Source organism: Rhamphochromis longiceps, linkage group LG7 (genome assembly GCF_057381845.1).
Source record: "Rhamphochromis longiceps isolate RC_006_pf linkage group LG7, R_longiceps_female_GT1.1, whole genome shotgun sequence".
Taxonomy (NCBI): Eukaryota; Metazoa; Chordata; class Actinopteri; order Cichliformes; family Cichlidae; genus Rhamphochromis; species Rhamphochromis longiceps.
The window spans coordinates 26,518,759-26,541,730 of record NC_140563.1 but is presented as its reverse complement, the minus strand read 5'-3'; the positions used below and the strand labels follow the sequence as shown (position 1 = coordinate 26,541,730).

At 40.4% G+C, this 22,972-nt stretch overlaps 1 protein-coding gene across 1 annotated transcript; it reads right to left on the bottom strand.

The window, feature by feature from the left end:
- Positions 1–2,950: 2,950 nt before the first annotated feature.
- Positions 2,951–21,817, bottom strand: LOC146665419 (sodium- and chloride-dependent GABA transporter 3-like). The gene is made up of 14 exons (XM_085410940.1): positions 21,682–21,817; positions 20,138–20,293; positions 19,503–19,640; positions 17,347–17,458; positions 17,097–17,229; positions 14,738–14,872; positions 14,444–14,547; positions 12,560–12,684; positions 12,322–12,434; positions 10,315–10,452; positions 10,113–10,215; positions 7,854–7,954; positions 4,808–4,978; positions 2,951–3,070 (listed from the first exon to the last, which is right to left on the bottom strand). Exons 1-14 carry the CDS (start codon positions 21,815–21,817, stop codon positions 2,969–2,971), a joined length of 1,767 nt encoding a protein of 588 aa, XP_085267066.1. The 3' UTR covers positions 2,951–2,968.
- Between the last annotated feature and the right edge of the window lie 1,155 nt (positions 21,818–22,972).

The following is a 22,972-nucleotide window of genomic DNA, read 5'->3' as shown; positions in this document are numbered from 1 at the left end:
TTTTTGCGTGCAATTTTGCGTCCTTTTTTTTTTTTTTCTTACAACGCATTGTGTTTTGCGTCCTGATTGGCTGTAGACCATTGTGAATCAATCTCGTGTCGTGTCTCCTGTACAGTACAGAATGTGTCCAGCTTGTCAAATTTATATAAGTTTTTGATTGCTAGCAGTGTGACTCTGAAGTGCTGTACTGTATTTTTGTAAGTTTGCTCTCCAACAAACACAACAATGTCGAAGCACTGTTTTTCTGTAATACTGGATTTATTTTTCTACCAAGGTTTGAACTTTGAAGGTGTTTAAACAAGAGAGGGAAGTGTGGAAACGTGTATAAAGTGTGTAGTGTGGGGTTTGAAACTTTAATAATTGTAAAACAGTTGGCTGCTTTGCGGATTTCACCTATCGCAGGGGTTTTTTGGAACGTAACACATAATAAAGTGAACAGTTATACATGACAAAATAAGAAAAGCATGTGCAAGAGTAGTTTACATGTTCTGTATTGGATTCCAGAATTGAATTTAAAATCCTTCTACTCACATAAATATTCTTAAATAATCAGGCCCCAACTAATCTTGAAGAACTTATAGTACTGTATCACCCCATTAGAGCACTTCGCTCTCAGACTGTACCTACTTTGGGTTCCTAGAGTATTTAAAAGTAGAATGGGAGGCAGAGCCTTCAGCTTTCAGGCTCCTCTTCTGTAGAACCAGCTTCCAGTTTGGATTTGGGAGACAGATGCTATCTCTACTTCTAAGTTTAGGTTTAAAACTTTACTTTTTGATAAAGCATATAATCAGGGCTGGATCTGGTGAACCTGAATCCTCCCTTAGTTATGCTGCAATAGTGCTAGGCTGCTGGGGATTCCCATGATGCACTGAGTGTTTCTTCTTTACTCTCTGTGTTTATACACCACTCTGCATTTAATCATTAGTTATTATTTATCTCTGGCTCTCTTCCACCGCGTGTCTGGGTCAGTCATTTCCCCCTCACCCCCAACCATTCTCAGCAAATGGCAACCCCTCCTCGAGCCTGGTTCTGGTTTCTTCCTGTTAAAAAGGAGTTTTTCCTAGTGGTGCCGGTTTAGCTCAGTGGGTGAGCAGGTGACCATATGCTGCATGGAGTTTTTCCTTCCTGCTGTTGCCAAAGTGCTTGCTCATAAGGGGCCATTTGATATTTGGTGTATTTTTCTCCGTGTTATTAAAGGCTCTGTAACTTACAATATAAAGACCATTGAGGCAAATGTTGGCACAATATAAATAAAATTGAACTGAATAGAATTAAATTCAACTGTTACTTTTGTTATGTCTTCTGAACTAAATGTTGAACTCTCATTGTTGTGAGGAAGTGCAACTTAAGACCGGTGAGCATGAAGACTGGGAGAGTGGAAACTGGCCATCCATTGGTTCACAGTGGGAGTGGTTTATCTGATGAGATTGGAGCCACCTAGGTATGCCTATAATCTTTTGCATGCATGTACACGTCTCTGCACATGGTATGTGCAGCACCACATTCTGCTGGCCCCTAGGTTGAAGTCAGAGCGGTTCAGTGACATAAGAAGAGGCAGCAGTAGCTGAGACACCTCAAGAGAATTTGCTGCAGAAACTATTTTTCACTAAAAAAAAAAAATATGCCAATTAAATATTTACTGGGCTGGTATTTCTCATCTCTGTGAACTAGACAAAGATTCAGGAATGTAAATTAATTGATGTTAAGGTAAATCCACTTCCAGTGTTCTAATGTGTAATAAGTAGGGATGGGTACCGGTATGGCACCGGTTCTGACATAAACGGAAAAGCAAGACCGAAAAGCAGCGCACATTTCAGTGCTTTATTTTTTCCTGAGATGTGATACACTTTAGATCCTAGCCAATCATTTTACCTTTGAAAGCATAGTAGGCAGGTCCAGGTACGTACGTTCTTTTAGAGCAGAGCTACAGATTAAAAATGTCCAAGGCGAAGCGGTCACAAGTCTGGCTGTACTTCACAGCAAAAGATGCAAACAGCAGCCTGCAACAAGTGCTTTAAGCTGATACTATGATACTGTGCAAAGGAGGTAACTCCTCAAATCTGATGAAACACCTGGCGACGCATAACGTTTTTTTAAAAGCCGAGAAATGCGCCGTATTTGATAGCTTGCTGCGAGACCTCACACCGAGCACATCTACTGCGGGTGTGGTGCCTGTTATCGGACCGGAGTTAGCAACATCCCCCAAAAACACGAAGAGGAGAGTCCTGGCCCCTAGCCCTGCCAGTGTAGCTGAAATGATGATGGATGTTGATCGCAGCAGCAGCCGTTCTTCTCTGCGTGAGTAGCTTAATGTTGTTCGTGTGTAATTTACGTTGAGTAGGCTAACCACGTTATTACATTAATGCATGTAAGGTGAACTAGCAAACATCATCATAGCTACATGCGGCTGTCTTCTTGTTTGATGGCAGATACTCCCTTCACCCTGGCCAAAAAGGCTAAAATGACCAAAGAAAAAGTGGAAAACAGTTAAACATGAGAGGTTTTTGGACAAAGTTTGTGTTTTTTCCATCGATTAAGCACTGCTTCCAGCCAAGAGTGATGCCATAAATCCCCTATAGCTGCAGAAAAGGCTAACATTGTTATCTTTTTACAAAAAAACAGCTGAACATGAGAGGTTTTTGGACCAATTTTGTGTTCTCCATTCTTTAAGCACCAGTTTGAGCACCGTTTAAGCACCGGCACTGTTTCAAAAGTACCGGTTTGGTACTGGTATCGGATAAAACCTAAACGATACCCATCCCTAGTAATAAGTGCCAAAAAGACAGTCATCAGACTTTCCCCTCATTATTAAAGAAGGTGCTGCAAGTGCTATTACAAGGGTAAATGACCAAGACGCAGATTTATCTGAGCACTCAAATGTCAAAGCTTTATTTTCTAGTAATATTTATTAAGTAAAGAATATGAATACATAGATTAATATGTTGTCCATCAGAAATACTCTCTCTACTCAGATCTCAGTAAGTGACACTGCTTTAATCTCTAATTCATTTTGGATATCTTCTGGTCTCACCGTGGGGGCATCAACAGGGCTCCAGATATCGATCACAAGCTGTTGGGGAAAATAAAAATGACAACCAGACAAAGAGAAAGATGGTCAAAGAGATGTAAAATATAGAAAACGATGTTGATTTCTGGCAGGACAAGCATGAAAACAATGAAGCAGGTGAAGCTCACTGATGAAAACTGTCAGTGATGGCATGAACATGGAAGCAGACTGTGACCCTGGAGGGGAGGGAGATACAGAAATGGGAACCATCCATTATTAACTGGGTGCAATTATGGAAATGTCAAAGCAAATGCTTTCATACTCTTACTGGGGACTCAAGCCAATCTTTAGATTTTAAGTCACACTGTCTTATTGACAAGGACCGAAGCACTGATCTTTCAATTCAATTTTTCAATTCAATGTTATTTATATGCGCAACAACAACAGTTGCCTGAACAACACGTTCTCCCGCCTAGGGAGTGAGAATGGTCTGGCCTGAAACAACATGCTCTATCTTCTGAGCCAAAGCCACCTGAGAAGGCACTGCTCAGTGAAAGTGTGCAAAATGGCTACAGCATGAAAGCCCAGGCAGTATTTGTCTCAAGCTGGTACTTTGTTGTGCACAAATCCTGTGTTAGATGTCAGATTTTGCATCCAGTTTTGTATTTGTAAAGTTCCATAAATAAGAAAAGGCTGTAAATGGCAATTGGTTCTTAAACTTTTCTACTCTACCTGAGCACAACAGGGCCAACAAGCACTTGTCTCATTCACCAATTCACACAAGCACTTTTTTCTATGCTTTTTCTACACATGGGCTTTCTATCTAACATTCACACACATTCACACTCTAATGGATGCATTGGGGAGCAACTTGGACTTAGTATCTTGCCCAAGAATATTTAGCATGCAGACCAGAGGAGCCAGGGATTGAACCAGCAACCTTACATGTAGTAGATGATCTACAACCCGACCCTAACCCCAGCTATAAGCTTTAAATTAGCAGTTTGCATCACAGGGGCTGTGATGGACAGGTTCAGTTTTCAGTGTTAAACTGAGGCACACCATGGTGGCAACATAAGTATTGTTTTAAAGCATATTTGTGCACTAAATCATACTTGTTATTAACCTCTGGCTCTCTTCCACAGCATGTCTTTATCCTGTTTTCCTTCTCTCACCCAAACCAGTCGCAGCAGATGGCCCCGCCCCTCCCTGAGCCTGGTTCTGCCGGAGGTTTCTTCCTGTTAAAGGGGGAGTTTTTCCTTCCCACTGTCGCCAAAGTGAATGCTCATTGGGGTACGCATGATTGTTGGGTTTTTCTCTGTGTGTGTTACTGTTGGATCTACCTTACAATATAAAGCGCCTTGAGGCGACTGTTGTTGTGGTTTGGCGCTATATAAATAAAATTTAATTTAATTGTTTATTTTTTAATCATAAAACATATTTGACATTATACAACAGATTAATGAGTACAGAGGGATCAGAACTAGAACTTGCTTTAGAAGACACCAATTTTTATGACTTCTTGAACATTAAAGTAATCCACTGTCAGTTGTTAATTGTCGTAGGCTGTGGCATCACTTCAAAGTGATAAATCACACTGGGCCCCTTCTTCCTTTGGGCAAGTCACAATGAATACCTGCACCCATGAAATGAAATGATTTGCTAGTGATTATGCCTTTTTCCTCAAATGTGACTTTGGACAGAGATGTTATCAGAAGGTTTTTCTTTTATTAGTTTATGTTGAAAGTTTCATAAATATATCGCCGGAAAGAAAAGTCAGAATTGTATCAGTGCTGTTACCTTTCTGAGGGGGTCCTTGCTGAGGCAGATCTTGCTAACAGCCCAGATGGGTGCTACAACCACAGAGGAGAGGGCCATGACCCAGCCCAGATGGTAGGCCCAGTTTGGGTACATGTAGCCTTCGTTGGATGTCAGGGGCTGGTAGTCCAGAAAGAAGCCGACGAAGCAAACCTTTAAGGAAGTAATAGAAGAATAAACAGGCAGCACTAATATCATCAAGCATATGAACAGATAGTATAGAAGAATTGTTTCCTTAGCAACCAACATGTGCAACTTTTCATTCAGAAATGACACTGTTTTTAATCATGATTTTTCCTTTACTTCTTTATCTTTTAATTAAATGTTCTTTCGTTTTTAACATGCTACTATACTAGTTGTATGCATGCAGTCATATGGTTCTCCATCTTAAATGTTAAGCCTGAGGACAAGATGACTTTGGGCCTCTGAGCAACAGTCAGTCACCATCTTCTGACATCATCTCTGCCTCACGAGTAGCTTGATATTAAGAATGTGACAATTGTAGTTCCTCTCCTGAAAATCTCTGTGTGGTGGCTCTTGATGCTCTGTCACCAGCCCTCTCGGCTGCGATCCTTCCTGTGTTTTGTACACCTTTTCCTAATATACTTTCCCTTTCCAGTCAAATTTCCATGAATACAGCAAACTGTGAACAGCCAGCATTTTTAGCACTGATCTTCTGGGGTTTACCCTGCTCTGTGTGCTGGACAGAGAGAAACATGCTATACATGCTGTTTGAACACCAATTTACTCAAAGTCAAAATGTAATGTTCTAATATAATGAAATAGTGAGTTCCTGATTTTTATTAGCTATGAGCCCAAATCATCAAAATGAAACATTCAAGACACAAATGGTCCTTTTTTTGAATGTTACAAGCTGGCTTATCAGTTCCATCATTCTTTGTCTTATCTCCAGGTTTACAGCTGCTGGTGAACAACAGCTCTTGTGTTGCTCGTGCAGCAAATCCACAAAAAGTCTCACGTGTTCTTTATACAAATTCTACTTAAATTACAAATATAATATTATATTTTGTCTATTACCCTGCAATGTGTTATACACTGAACTGATCCAAAGGCAATCTGTTAGGATGCCTGGGTCGTTGACCCAGTGTTTTGAGTTTATTATATTATTTATCATTTCTGGTCTTTGTTAGAGTTCTGTCTTATGGTTTATGTCTCTGTGTAATCCTCAGTTGCTACATCCCCGTGTCCAGTCAGTGTCTGTGTCTGCCCTGGTCCCACGTCTCTGTTCCCTCTGTTGTAGTGCCTGCCTGTGAGTCTGTGTCTGTAAGCTCAGTCTGTGTTATGTTTCCTGTTTTACTTTGAAAGTCCATGTCTTATGTAAATGCGTCTGGTTTTGCTTTCTTTGTCTCATTAGGCCTGATTTGCCCCAGCTGTGTTTCCATCCTGTTACCTATTCCCTGATTGCTCCCTCTGTGTATTTAACCCTTTAGAGCTGGTCGGAGCGGGCACGCTCTGTTTTACTTAACTATTTTTAAATCCCTGTAGCACTGCAACCACGTAAGGTAGCGCAATAATTTTTTTTGCATATGAAACCGGAGGAGTTGTACTTACATCTTATGCCATCAGCTTGTCCTAGGTCACCGTTTCCTTCCACATATAGCTTTGCAAAAACTGCATAAAAAGCACTTGCAGCAGCAAAAACATAATATTCCAGAAACAGGCTTTGCCGATCCATCAGCTGTTCATAACACTTCCTACGTCCATCAGCGTGAACTATCGCATGTCCGCCATGACCTGCCCGAAACCGGAAGTGACGTCATTTTGCGTAAATGTAGTTTTTTACCATCAGGGCCTCATGAGCCTATACTTGTTTTTAAAAGTTATGTTTGACTTTATGACTTTCTGTGTCGTTTCTGGGATGCTTAGGACTCAAATTGCACTGCTGGAAATAATTTATTTTGATGCACATGCTGCTTTTTTGCAAATTTGCACTATAATATTTATTTTCGTTTTTCCTGTAGTATATGAAAATTGGTGTATTTCAAAAATAAAACTATGAAGACACTTAAAATAAATTTCCTGTGGTAGGAAACTAGTTTGTGCAACTTTTTTGAGGGATAAGCCTCTTAAGTTTCTTTAACTAGAAATATATGTTAAAAAAAACCAAAACGATTTTAATTTTTTTTGTAGTTTATTGCGTTTTTTTTGCAATTTATGTAATTACTATGCACTTAATGCATACATATTATTAAAATTTGGGCTATAATGGTTGTACTGATGTTTCGAGTTCACGTTCCGTCTCCGAGTGTCTGCACATTGGGTCCTCCTACTACCACTCCTGCCTGCACACAGCCTACACTTAACACAATCTATGTTACCGGGATTAAAATTTTCACAATCTAGGTTCCAGCACTAAAAGAAAATCATTACTGGACAATATGTGCCAGTTAGAAACACCACATTTGGACAAACCTCAGACATGATTGTTTTGATAACAATAAAATCTGTAGAAACACCAACCAAACCAAAATTATTTGATTTGCTTTACTCATTTTCACATCACATGCCGACAGTTATTGCATAAAACTGCACAGCTGAGGTCCACTGTGGGAGTGCAAATTTTGGCTTCCAGCTATTTATAGCATTGTTGAGACAACAGAGGGTAGTACATGAGATTTGTAATCAGTCCTAACTTCTCTGAGACACAAACTAGACATGTTTCCTAAGTTCATCAATGGCACAAAATCAAATTCTTCCTGACTGGCAGCGTTGGGGCCATCTTCATCTTCACAGCTGTTGCCACTAAAACCTTTAAATGAACTACAACTCAAAGCAGCTGAACCTCTGTCTAATGATGTAGCACTGCTCAGTGAACAATGCAAACAGACACACTCCTGGACCATGTTGTCTAGTATACAGGCACTGTGCAATAAACCATGGCTAGATCACCCTTAAAACGACAGGCTTTGCCTTCTGTAACATCTATCCTGAATCAGCTGCAAATAAATGTTTTAATAAGTAGCTTAAAAAATGTCACTCCTGCAGATCTTAACAATGTGTAACTCACCACAGAGATCAGGGGGGTGAAGTAACGCCAGCACAGCTTGAAGAATACCGATGGCCTGTGTCCTGTCATATCTTCAACTACATCGCACATCCGTTCAGCCCCTGAATGACGTACAAAACAATTCTTAAACTAAACTTTAATTCTTTAAAACTTTTACAAGTAAGAGCATGTATTGGAATTATGACAGTGAAACTAAAAGTAAATTTATCAAAAAGGATCCTTTTGCAGTTTCCCTTATGCAGTTTTGCTGTATGTTAAAGCAATTGTAGAGAAATGTATTGGTATAACATATTACATTATATCATATTATATTATATTACCTACCAAAGGACTTTATGTACAGTTAGGTCCAAAGGTTTTGGACAGTAACACGTTGTTTTATTTTGTGTTTTCCTCTGTATGCAAACACTGTGGACTGTAAGTCAAACAAGATGTGATTGAAGAAGTGCAAACTTAATTTAACTAATTTGAATTGACTCTTTAGGATTTGCTGCCATTTGTATACAAAGCCCAGTTACGTTCAAAGGTTCCAAAATACAACCCCCAAGTCCAAAAAAGTTGGAAGTCTGTGTAAAATGAAAAAAAAAAAAGAATGCAATGATTCCTTATCATTCATTCATTCCTTGAGATTTTTACATGTGTTGAGGAAGTAACCTTGACTTTTCTCGTTTCCTTCAGTTCCTTGTCAACTTCTCACCTGGTTTTATTACAACCCCGGAAGATTATGTTTGCACAGCTCCCTTAAATAAGGCAGCCTCTATTAAACCTATTTCACTCTGCCCTGCTGACATTGTGTGTTCTCTCTGACTCCCTGAGTATAAATCTGTGGAGCTGAGGATCTCCTCCTGTGCCCTTTCATTAACTCCCATTATTTACTGTTTAACCAATAGACCTTTAAAAACTGTCTGCTGCTCTTTGCTTCTGCTCACTGGGAATGTTATTTGTCTCATTATCACAAGTACAATAGTAAAAGCTTGATAGCATAAGAGTCTGGGTGCTGAATTGGCCTGCATGCAGTTCAGACCTCTGACTTAATAAAAACATTTGGAGCATCATGAAATGAAAACTAACAAAGAAGGGCCACGACTGTAGAGACGCTACAATCCTCTATCAGCAGCAGTCCTCTAATAAAAGTGCAGCAGCTGCTCTCCTCAGTTTAAACATGTTTTCAGTATTCTGTTGTGAGTTAAATGTGGGCTTATGAGATTTTTAGGTGCAAACTTTCTGGAACACTGTGTAAATAGAAAGAGACCAAATTGTGTTTCCTCACTTGAAATACTCCATTAGATCTTTATTGTGGACAACATCAGTTGCTGTTTTTGGGTTTAGATGAGGTGACAAAAGGCAAAAATGAACAAAAAGAAAAATTGTTTTTTAATTTCTTACTATGTGCTATTATTTTAATTGCATGTTTTTTCTTTTTCTTGAGGAATATCCCACTTATTTACCTTGAGAAACTTTTGGGTTGCTCTCTTTGCTCAGTGTTGCAGCATTAGTCTAAATGTGAGCAGAGTACAGGCCTGCAACAGTTCATCCTGCTGCTTCTATCAGGAGCCACATCACCAACAAACACCAGTGACCCACTTCCACTGGCAGCCATACACCCCCTTCCATAACAATGCCTCATGAGTGTTGTTGCCTTGGTTAAATGTTGTGAAAACATTTTTCTTGTCTGTCAGTTACGCACGTTCTTTTGATCCAGTGAAAAAGGAAGACTGTTTATAATACTGGCTATACTTCTTAAACAGTTAATACAGTGCTTTTGTTAACCCCCTTGAGTTAAAGATGAAAATCTGCACTTCAATCACATCTTGATTGCTTGATTTAAAATCCACCACAGTGGAGTACAAAGACGCAATATCACAAAAACTGCATCACTGTTCAAAAATATGTGGTCTTGACTATAACAGGCTCCTTGATGCAGTTCATGAGCCTTTAAAGGTTTGAAATAAGAATTATTAATAAATGTTTTCAGTACCAAAGCCTTCTTTAGGTTCTGTAAACGAACTATAGCTTTAGATTGACCACACTGACATGACAGTGGTATTTAATTTTTACTCTCACTCTCAAAATCAGAATATGTTTGTCCCCAAAAGAAAGATTCTCCTAAACTATAATTTAAAGCCAAAAACCTCAGTGAAGACTGAGGTGTTTAATTTAATGCTAACTCTGGTTACCTATTTACAATTTAAATCCAGCCCTTTGTGTATTTTCTGCCTCCTGATAACAAAGGCTAATAGCGAGGAATTCAGGACTTACCGAAGCCCCAGCCAACAGCCCCACATTGGAGCAGACCCACGAATAATATACACGCTCCATTAGCAGCATAGTGGTCGGTTAGCTGGAACAGATAGACTCCTCCCTGGACAACAGACCACAGTGACATAGTGTACATATACACTGAAAGGTGTATTTCGACTCCTATGTAAATCTGTTGCATGTTAGCTGTCCTGTGCCGTACCTGAGTGGTGAGGGAGATCTGTATGATGAAGCAGACTAAGCAGAAGACTATGAGGAAGACTTCTCTGCGCCAAGGTCTGCGCATCTGTCCTGGGAACATGTCAATCACTGATGATGTTATAGTCTCCAAGCCTGTAAACTAGCACACACACACAGGGTTGAAAAAAAAACATTATAAATGACAATGAAGGAGAATAAAGTCAAGGATGGTTTTTCTTCTTTTTCTTCAAGACAACAATGAAAGAGAATACAGTTTAGATCCACGGGCATGAGAGCCATGGTAATTTGGGGCTTTTAATCATTTCTTGAGCTTTTGTTTTTCCAGGATCGAATGATTGTACAGCATACATCTTTAATGACTTCAAAGATTCATTTTGGATTTTCTTTAATGCACACTGAGTCAAAAGTATACATATACATACATCCCTACTAATATTTAATAAAATGTCCCTTAGCATGTTGCACCATGTTCAGGTCCTTTTGCTCGCCATCAGCAAGCTTCTGTCATAATGCTGGCTGGATATTCAATCACTCTTCTTTTCTTCACACTTGTAAACACGAGGTCTTACTTTAGTAGTGGAAGAGAAATGACGAATGATACCAGAAGGTTTCAGGTGAAGGAGCCCTACATGCTTAAAAATGCCCACAAAAATGATGGTGTTTAACAAACACTCAGCTAATTACAGCACTGGGAAGCTGCTGAGCTCAGATGCATGGTAACAACATCTCAACAGAACACTACTGGTGTCTGAACTACAGAAGTCATATTGTGTCTGTATGGCACCTCCTAAACTCAGCTGTCATTCCTCTCAACCCTGTTACTACAGAAGGATTTCGGATTTGTATGGATACTGTCTGAACTGCATTGGAACAAGAAAAATTAAATACATGTGCATCCACTGTCACAAGCTCTGACAGTAAACCACAGTTCAGTTTGTATATTGTTGCATTATCAGTTCTGGACAAAATAATAAGAGAGAGACCAAAGTGTTTCATTTCTAAGGTTTTAGGTATCAGAACATAGGAAAAGTTATCCGGTGCTTGACGGGAATCGAAATAACATAAATACAACCTCAGATGAACGACACAGCATGAAACACAGTGTAATAATTTATTTAACAAAAACTAAGTGGACCCCATAACAAGTTAGCTTTTGGAACATCTTTGGCAATTGAAGTAATTTTTTTTTTACGTATGACTTTATTAGTCTCAGATCGTTGTGGACGAATTCTGGCCCAGTCTTTTTACAGCAGTGAGGTCAGCTCATTGAGGTTTACATTCATTTATGCAAAAGTGTCTTAAAGTCCAACCACTGGTTAGGGGCAAGGTGCTCCGTTTTGTTTTTGTTGAACTGATAATTACATGGTATAATCTCTAAAAATCTTGCTCATGATAATTTTAGATCCTGGTAAGGACCAGATAATATTGCCTGGTTCTGCCGGAGGTTTCTTCCTGTTAAAAGGGAGTTTTTCCTTCCCACTGTCGCCAAAGTGCTTGCTCATAGGGGATCATTCGATTGTTGGGTTTTTCTCTGTATGTATTATTGTAGGGCCTACCTTACAATATAAAGCGCCTTGAGGCGACTGTTGTTGTGATTTGGCGCTTTATAAATAAAATTGAATTGAATTGACTTGAACAATTTTTTTGTGTCCTGATACATAAAACCTTTTTTAGACCCTTTGCCACATGTCTTCCTCTTTCTGCCTCCTTTCCTGTCAAGTCTTCACTGTACTTATCTAATCAAGCCAGAAAAGGGCCCTTTTTTAAAGTATCCATTTAGTTTACTATGACAACTAAATATGTAGGTAGAATAAGAGGGTGAGGAAAAAAAATCAAACAGGATTTTTAGGAGTTTCATAAGTCAGTGTGATGTTATGAAGTGCTCTTTAAGTGGTGTCATTATTCAAACAAGAAAATCCTGAGTAGCAAAGTATGAGCAGCGGTGACAAGTCTTGGTAAGTTAAACAAAAAGATTTTGGGGGAATAGCATGTGAGAGTTTTACCTTACCACTGTATCAATCCCCAACAAAATGAGCATTAAGAAGAAGCATGCTGCCCACAGCTGAGGAACTGGCATCATGGCTGCAGCCTGAGGAAATGCAATGAATGCCAGCCCAGGGCCTGGGAGCACATGAGAGTCATTCACATATCTGTCGCCTCTGTTTGACTTGTATCATATCGTTTGCAACAAATTTGTGACAGTTAAGATAAAATACAAAATTTCTAAATACAAAAGCTTCTCCTACCTGATTCCACCACCATGTTAATAGGAATTCCCTGTTTATAGGCCATGAAGCCCAGAGCTGAGAAAACCGTGAACCCGGCAACAAAGCTGGTGGTACTATTCAGCGCACACAACCACAGACTGTCCCTGAGCGCGCGCACACACACACACACACACACACACACACACACACACACACACACACAGTGTAAGAGTATTTGATGACAGTGGTCACTTCACTGTCCCTCAAAAAAAGGGACAGGTTGACGCTTCCTACAGTGTAGCAATCCATAAGCGTCTGTGAGTTGAGAAGCAGCTGCTGGAGAGGAATGTTGTCCCATTCTTGTCTGATACAGCATCCTTTCTGTTCAGCAATCCTGGCTCTGCTTTGTCCTGTTTTTATTTAGAGATGCTCTAAATGTTTTCAGCTGGTCAAAAGTGTGGACTGCAGGCAGGCCAGTTCTACTATCAAGCCATTGTGTTGGAATAGCAGCATTATGCAGTTTATTATTGCATTGCTGAAATATGCACAGTCTTCTCTGAAGAAGACTTGACCTGGACGGTAGCATGATATACACCTACATCTCATTTGTCTTTCTATGTACAACATGAACTGTATTGAAACCCAGATTCTGTGCAGCAAAGCATTTGCCGAAGGTAACATTAAGTGCGGTGCTCATGTAGTGAACCACTGGCTCCGTTTATGGTCACTGGACTCTGGAGCAGTGCTACCATGTTCCAACAAACATCACTGCTGGGCTCGTCTTTTCTTCTTTCCAAAACCATTAGAATTTTGTCTCTAGCTTAAACATTAACTGAGTTACAGTCATTCGAAGAACGCTTGTGGAATGGGCCCGTCGGCAGCTTGTGGTACACATTATTTACTTGTAACTAGGGATGGGTACCGGTGTCCGGTGCCATCATGGCACCGGTTCTGACATAAACGGTAGTAACCAGACCGAAAAGCAGCGCACATTTCGGTGCTTTATTTCGGTGCTTTTTTTTCCTGAGCTGTGATACACTTTAGATTCTAGCCAATCATTTTACGTTTCCGAGGATAGTAGGCGGGGCCAGGTACGTACGTTCTGTTAGAGCAGAGCTACAGATTAAAAATGCCCAAGGCGAAGCGGTCAAAAGTCTGGCTGTACTTCACAGCAAAATATGCAAACTCAGCAGCAACAAGTGCTTTAAGCTGATACTGTGATACTGTCAAAGGAGGCAACACCTCAAATCCGATGAAACACCTGGCGACGCATAGCGTTTTTTTAAAAGCCGAGAAATGCGCCGTATTTGATAGCTTGCTGCGAGACCTCACACCGAGCACATCTACTGCGGGTGGGTTGCCTGTTATGCAACATCCCCCAAAAACACGAAGAGGAGAGTCCTGGCCCCTAGCCCTGCCAGTGTAGCAGAAATGATGACGGATGATGGTGGCAGCAGCAGCCGTTCTTCTCTGCGTGAGTAGCTAATTTACGTTGAGTAGGCTAACCACGTTATTACATTAATGCATGTAAGGTGAACTAGCAAACATCATCATAGCTACATGCGGCTGTCCTCTTGTTTGATGGCAGATACTCCCTTCACCCTGGCCAAAAAGGCCAAAATGACCAAAGAAAAAGTGGAAAACAGTTAAACATGAGAGGTTTTTGGACAAAGTTTGTGTTTTTTCCATTGTTTAAGCACTGCTTCCAGCCAAGAGTGATACCATATATGCCCCATAGCTGCAGAAAAGGCTAACATTGTTATCTTTTTACAAAAAACAGCTGAACATGAGAGGTTTTTGGACCAATTTTGTGTTCTCCATTCTTTAAGCACCGGTTTGAGCACCGTTTGAGCACCGGCACCGTTTCAAAAGTACCGATTTGGCACCGGTATCGGATAAAACCTAAACGATACCCATCCCTACTTGTAACAGTTGTTGTGTTTTCTGTTGTAGCTGCCCAGTGTGATCAAGCTCCCTGATGAAACGCCATACGAGAAGAGGACCTGAGCACAAGCATCCATCCAGACCTGATTAAAGATTAGAAAACACGTAAAGTCATCAGTACTATATCATGCAGTCACAGAGATGTTATTACTTTGCAGCACAACCGATCGCAAGTAAAAGGTTTAACTTTCCAGGATTAAAGCATTATACAATAAAACAATAAAAGTCCTTTCACAAATGCCGTATCTCGAACAAGTTCAAAGGTTTCCCCACCTGAAGCTCTGCCAGACGAGAAGGATCTGGATACAGGTAGTAGACCACGCCCTCCCAGGCACCTGGCAGTGTCAATCCCCTGACCAGCAGGATGGCCAACATCACATAAGGGAAAACAGCTGTGAAATACACCACCTGAAAGCAAACAGAAATCATTTTGTTTGGCAGAATGAGGAAATATCCTGTAGTATTTCATTTTCCCGCTTGTATCAACATTATTTTTATTCATTTGTTGAGTCATTTGTTTTTTGTTTTTTCTGTTTCCATATATTAACTGTAGAGACCTGGAGTCTGCACACAGTTTCCAGTCTCCTAACTCCCTGTTTGTTTCCTTTTTTTGTATGATACTCTCAACAATAGCAATACACTATCTCAGTCTGCTTCAAAGTTCAAGAGCAATGACCACAATCTCCCAATATGTATAAACAGGAGCAAAGAGTGTGAATGTTAGACAGAAATCACTTAGGATGTTTATCGATTACAGCAAGTCATCCAGGTCCTGAAGCAGCAAGCAGCCCCAGACCATCACACTACCACCGCCATGTTTAACTGTTGGTACAATGTTCTTTTAATGAAATGCTGTGTTAGTTTTATGTCACATGTAACAGAGTCAAACCTTTCAAAAAAGTTCAGCTTCTGTCTCATGAGTCCACAGAATATTTTCCCAAAAGTCAGTCACCAAGTTATTTTTTGGCAAATGAGCCTTTGTGTTCTTTTTGGTCAGCGGTGGTTTCTTCTTGGATTTCTCCCATGGATCCATTTCCCCCAGTCTCTTTCTTACTGTTGAATCATGAACTCTGACCTTAACTGAGACAAGTGAAGCCTGCAGTTTTTCAGATGTTTTTGTGGGTTCTTTTTTGACCTCCCAAATGAGCCTTCATTGTGCTCTTGAGGTAATTTTGGATGGAAGGCAGCTCCTGGGAAGATTCACCACTGTTCCAAGTTTTCTCAGTATTCGGTTAATTGGTTTCACCATGGTAACTAAGGCCTTAGCAATGGCTTTGTAAACTTTTTCCAGACTTATAGATGTCAGTGTCTGTGAGCTCAGGTGTTTCTTAGATTGTGGCATGATGCGTTGGTTTTGGAGATTTTTTATAGTCTATGTCATTTTATCAAACAGGTGATTCATCGGGCGTGGGAATAATCAGAACGAGCGGGGCACAATAACTTTTCCACACAGGGCCAGGTAGGTTTGAGAGCTTTTTCCCCTTTAATAAATGAAATAATCATTTATACACTGCATTTTCTATTTACTCTGGTTATCTTTGTCTAATAATAAGACTTGTTTGATGATCTGAAAGATTGATTTATTTATTGTTACATCCATAGTCATGTCAATAATACCACCATTGACAAGACACTACACTACGGGTGAACAAAAAGATGAAGCACCTGCTGAGGGACTAGATTCTGGATTTTGGGAGAGGAATGTCGTCCCGTTCTTGTCTTATACAGGAGTATAAGACTCAGCATTCTTGAGTCCACTTTGTAATGTTTGTTTTTCTTTTGTGAGGAAATGTTTTTAGTTGGTGAAAGGTCTGGACTGCCGGCAGGCGAGTTCAACACCCAGGCTCTTCTGCTACAAAGTCATGCTGGTGTAGTAGATGCCACACACAGTTTAGTATTGTCTTGCTGCTCAGAACAATGCAGCGTCCATGTTTTCCAAAAAGAATTTCCGTTTAGAATTCGTCTGACCACAGAACAGTTTTCCACTTCTCTTCAGTCCATTTTAAATCAACTTTAACAGAGAGAAGATAACAGGGTGTCTGGATCATGTTCACAGTGCATTGTTTGACACGAAACACAACGGGCGTGTCAGGAGGTGGAGCAGGTCATCTACTAATTGGAAAATGGATGGTCTGATTCCCAGATACTCTGGTCTATATACAAGTATCCTTGCTACAGATATACCAATATCCTAGATACTGAACCCCAAGTTGCTCTCCGATAAGTTTATCAGTGTGAATATTAAATAGAAAGCACTTCTTTAAAAATGCTTGTATGTGAAAAAGGGATGTTGTATAAAGCACTCTGAGTGCTCAAATAGAGTAGAAAACGCTATATAGAAAACATTTACCACAATCCTAGAGAGTGAGAGGCCATGAAAGTGAAAATCTTCCACTCCTTGGGAGCGGAGGAGTACCAATGGCCAATTTATAAGAACAAGATGGTTTGAAACCTGTTACGATGTTGGTTTGGATACAGTGGCATTGACAAAAAGACAGGAGGACATCTGGACAACTCCCAGTGAAAATCGTATGTATGTATCTCAAATGGCTCTTCTCTGTTTTCTTACTCTGACAAACTTTGCCCATTCTGCAGAAAATTTTCATAGTATAGGTTTTTCATCTTTACAGACCTTTCCTGCTGAGCGGACGCCTTTCCAGATGCTGAAGTAGCAGGCCACCCAGCAGGCCAGGAGGCAAAGCAGCACCTCCCATTTTACTGCACCAGGCTCCTCTATTCCTGCGGATATGGACAACACTTGTCTCCTGTGGAGAGTAAACAGAGATGGTTAGCTATGCATAAATATTTAACAAGAACATAGTGTAGTTCTGGTTAAATGAGCTGCAATGTAATGTGAAAAAAAGTAAAAATAGCTGACTCACTCCCAGAACTCTGAGACTGAAGATTTTGTGAGATTTCCCAGTTTCCAGTCTATTGTCGCGTTGCCACTGTGTACTGCAGTCTGGTTTGCAGAGGTGATGTCCACACATCTATCTGTGGACATCAGTTCAGAGATGTAATGGTTAGTTCCTCTGTTTGAATGTAACATTGGTGAATAAAAGAGTGATGGGTGTTTTTGAATCTGGACAAAACAACAAAAACCATATATTTGTTTGTTTCAAGACACTGGCTGCAACAGCGCAAATATGTATTTATATTCACATCAAACTTAAGGAATCAGTTACAAGTGATTGAAATGTAATGTGAAGTATCCACTTCAATCCATAAGTATTTGGACAGCGACAAAGTCTTTTGCCTTTGTACATGGCTGCTGTTAAATCAAACAAGATTGGAGGGCAGATTTTAAACTCTTCCCAAGAGATACTTTGACAAAAGTTCTGTAAGAGCTAGGCATCGAACCATCGGCCTTCTGACAACCTGCTCTTTCTCCACAGCAGCAGCCACCCAAAAAACCCCTATAATCAGTGAATTAGTGCAACATTTAGTTGAATCTGAACAGAGGATATCTGGTGATGTCTATTTTGACCCTGCTGTCCTTGACAGTAATCAAAGTGTTTACAAGGTGTAAAGGTTTACGCCTTGTTGTAAACCCTCCAGGTTTACAGCATGGTGTGCCGGTGCATTCCTACTTTTTAAGAATGTATACGAGTGGGTCACTACTGAAGGTTAGGCTTGTTTTGGTTGCTCAGCCTAATGCTGGCCTCATTGACTTGTGTCAGCATCCCTTTTCTCGTTTTGAGAGTGCCAGTGAACAGCTACCAAACGCCAGTTCAACTCCTGGAATCAGTGCCAGAAACAATTAATGTGATTCTTCCGTTAAAACCTGTGAATTAAAGCTGAAAGTCTGCACTTTAATCGTGTCTTGACACTTTGATTTAAAATCCACAGTGGTGGTGTACAGAGGCTAAATTGTAGAAATACCAACCATTTAACAATACACTGCTTAAGCAGCTATACATACATCACTCAGTCATAACATTATGGCCACCTGCCTGATACTGTTTTGGTTGCTCTTTTGTTGTCAAGCAGCTCTGACCTGGAGTCCCCCTGATGGTGTGTTGTGGTATGTGCACCAAGATGTTAGCAACAGATCCTTTAAGTCCTCTAAGTAGCAAGATGATTTGGGTATTTTGGAGGGATTTTAGCAATTTAACACTTCAAACTCTTTGTTGTGCTCCTCAGACTGTTCCTGAGCCATTTTTTGCTTTGTGACAGGGCGCCTTATCCCGCTGAATGAGACCACAGCCATCAGGGAGTACTGTTTCCATCAAAGGCTGTATGGGGTCTGCAACACTGCTTGGGTAGGTGGTTCGTATCAAGGTCAAATGTTGTCAAAGATTCCCGAGGTAAGCGAGGCAGATGCACCTGGCCATCCACTTGATGTAAAAGAAATTGTAATTCATCAGACCATGCAACCTTCTACCATTGCTCTGTGGTCCAGTTCTAATGCAGACTTGTGCCCATTGTTGGTGCTTTAAGTGGTGGACAGGGGTCAGTATGGGCGCCCAGACTGGTCTGCAGCTATGCAGCCTCATACACAGCAAACTGTGATGCTCTGTGTTTTCTGACACCTTTCTGTGAGAACTAGAATTAACTTTTTGGGTGCAGTTTGACCTGCCAGCTTTCACTCCTCTCATGCATCAGTGAGCCTTGGCCACCCGTGATCCTGTCACTGATTCACTACTGTTCCTTTCCAGGCAGATTTTTTTTTCTGCTTCTAACGTGTTTACTTTGAGGAAAAAATTCTGCTCTTTAACATATCCCACCATATGCCACGATGAAGAGATAATCAGTGTTATTCACTTTACCTGTCAGAGTATTATGCCTGATCAATGTTTAGCCTTAAATCAGCCCTCTAAAGCTGCCTGCACCATTCTGAGAGGATGCATTATGCTGACCCGATTAAAGTCCAATCTAACAGCTCAGTTTGCTAACACATTCAAACAGCATTGAAGCATTGAGACTTGTTCTGTGGTGAAAGGTATAGCTTGAGCATATAAATAGGCTAGCTGTTTTCCTAGCTGTAGAGTTTGGGAGGGCATGTCAGAAAAAAAGGTGCCTGGAAAAATCATCTGACCTGTGTTCCAGGAATTGTTGCAGGTAGCCCAGGGCAGAGGGTCTCGGAAACAGTAAACAAGATAGAGAAGGGCCCAGGCCAAAACAATGCTGTAGACCCTGGAATATAGCTGGATCATGATGATAGAATAACCAGCTCCTGAAGAGAGAACGCATCCAAAAAACTAAATAAATAAATCAGTTTAAGCAGTAATATGACGGAGCACTGATATAGCTAAAAACAACAACAACATGTCAATGTTAAGCAAAATAAGAAGTAAATATGGCAGCTACATCTGCAAGTCGTAAGCCAGTGAAAGCAGGTTAAAAAATCTAGATGAAGCATATAGTATATAAATTATTGTTCAAAACCACTGTCACAAATATTTTTTGCTTATTACCACAGCCTGCAGAGAAAACTGGGACTAAGCCTCATTCTTTAATAAGTAAATGTGTTACAGCATTCATCAGTTTTATTAACACATGGCTGGTCTGGCTCAAAAAAACAAAACAAACAAACAAACTCTATTTTGCCTAAATTAACCCTAAGCTTTTTTTTGCTTTTAATATTTTTAATCTGAATTCCCATCACATACAGAACATTTTAAGATCCTCTGGATTTGTAAGTAAATATTTAAACAGAAATGATCTCATTACCCTGTGCCAGCGGGCAGAGCTTGGTCCAGCAGGTGATAGTGCCCTCCTGTGTGTACTGACCAATCACAGTTTCCAGGAGGAAGAGTGGCATGCCACACAGTACAGCAAAGAAAAGGTAAGGCAACAAGAAGGCACCTACACACACACGAACACATCAGAGACGATGAAAAAAGACAGATAATAAAAATCAAGGCAGTGCTGAAGGCAGTTAGCAAACTACTGGAGCTGCAAAACGGTGCAATGAAGAACAGAGTGCCCACGAAATTCAACAAGCTGTCCATTTCTGAGGCCTTAGAAACTGCCATACAGCCGAGAGACAGAAGGAGAATAAACTGTAGGCTGTACTCCACTGAACCATCCAAGGTGTACTCTCAGTGGTGAGGGAACAATATGAGAACAGCCCCACCGTGGCTGGAAATGGAGCAATGCTGTATGAGCATCTGGGAGAAGGACACAACCCATGACAACAATGCTCAGTGGCTAGTAGATCTAAGAGAAGACCACAGCAACCTCTCTGAACAGGGTCCAGTAAGCATCACAGTGGCAGACATCCAAGAACAGGTCTCCAGTATGAAGAGTTGGACAGCATCAGGCCCCGACATGATTCATATCTACTGGCTAAAAAAGCTGACTGCACTCCATGAGTGTATGGCAGCACAAATGAACCAGCTGCTAACCCATGAGCAGACCCAGAATGGATAACTGAAGGCCGAACAGTCCGGGTCCCCAAGGACCTCCAGAAAGGACCTGTCCCAGCTAACTACCAGCCAATAACCTGCCTCAGTACCACATGGAAGCTCCTGCCAGGCATCATAGCGGCTAAGATGAACAGGCGCATGGCTCAAGTTAATACTGAATGTGGAAAACTGCTTTTCATTTCTATTCTCAGACCACAGTGCTATCAAAAATGACTTCTATAGTCATTGTCGTTCAGTTCAAATCCTTTTGTGTTTTCTCTGCCTGTTTAAATCGGTTTGCCCTTCATATCTAGATTTTGTATCCTTAATCGATACAATTCTATATTTTTCAGTTTTATTGTGTTTGTGTTACCATATCTATTTTGTTGTTTACAGTGTTTCTTTTAATTGCCCATACCTTTTTCATGTCATTTTAAATACTATGGCTTTCTGCCATAAGGTCTTGTAAGTTTATATATTATATTGAAGTTTGTTCCCCAGTGGCAGGTAGCTCACACATCGGCCCTGACACTTTCCACATGACTGGGTAGCATTAGCAAATTATAACCAACAGCCTGTGTTGTTCATGTTTTTTGACCAAAAAAATAAATCATTTTCTCTTGTTTGTTGTAATTGGAGTGAAGATCAAAGATTGGTGTGATTGTTTTTTTAAGTGGGCTGGAGCACTGTTGACTTTGGGAATGGCTGATATAACACATTGATCTGGAGTTAATTTCAAATAATACACATTTTATTTGTTACCACAATATGAAGATTTTCTCTTCTTTCCTGCTCATTTATTCATTGTAGATATAAGAAAAGCACACGCAGGCAAACAGAGGGTTATGCTCATCTGTACATACTCACCTCCACCATTCTTGTAGCAAAGGTAAGGGAATCTCCACACATTGCCCAGGCCCACCACATTGCCAGCAGATGCCAGGATATATTCTCTTTTCTTACTCCAGTGTTCCCTCTTTTCCACATTGCTCTGCATGTCCATGTTTGCTTCTCAGTTCTCTGACAAGTACTGTCTGCACACACCCTTATTTATCTGTAGAGGCAGTACTGTCTGTTTAACCAATGAAGTTTGCAGCAGCCAATCAAATATGTGATAGTTTATAGTTTTCCTGTCTTTTAATCCACAGCTTAAAAAGCGACAGTGAAAGTTACTGATTAAAAATGTGTGTTAGTTACACAGTAACACAACATGGGACTATGGGGCTTTTTGATTTTGCCGGAGGTTTTAAAAACATTAAAACAACTCAGATACACCACTGCCAGTGCAAGGAGAGGATTTTAAGTCAGCAGGCCAATCACAACTTGAGCCTTAAAAACATTTTGGTATTTTTGAGATTTCTCCAAAGGGTGGATGGCCTCTCAGAGATAGGGTGAGAAGTTCAGTCGTTTGCGAGGGACTCAGAGTAGAGCAGCTACTTCTCCACATTGAAAAGAGTCAGCTGGGTTACAAGAACCCACAGTGCAACTGCTGATGCCACTGTGGAGGTCCAAAAAATACCTCAGTCATAGATTTGGTCCAAGGACACATGCTTCATCAAGTAACACAAACTTTACTTTGAGAGTCTAACTGGTCTTTTTCGTTTTTTTGTTTTTAGTGCTGACATAACATGTTGACAGATGATGTGGCATGCTTCAGATCATTACCTGTTTCTCTTCCATCATTCTGATACAAGTTCATTCTGGTTTCATCTGTCCCCAAAAAATGTTTTCCAAAACTGTGCAGGCCCCTTTTAGATGTTTCTGGCAAAGTAATCTGGCCTTCCTGTTCTTGAGCGTAACCGGTGTTTGTACCCTGCTGTAAACTGTACTTTCACTCATGAAACCATCTCTTAATTGTAAATTTTAACAAAACATTTGCCTTGTATAGAGTGTTCTTGATTGTTAATTGACAATAAAACGCACATGTGAAATATTTATCTGTAATAGCACAATATGCAATGAAATAGTTCCCATTTACAGAAAGAAAACTTAAAACAAGTTTTTAAAAACAGTGAAATAAAATTGTGAAAAAAAGGCAGTCTGCATTTTTGAATTACAGTTATATCAGGTACTTCTCCATAGTAGTATTATAGAAAGCAGATTAGGGGCTGCACAGACCCAGTCTTGAGAAGACGACAGACCCAGTCTTGAGAAGACG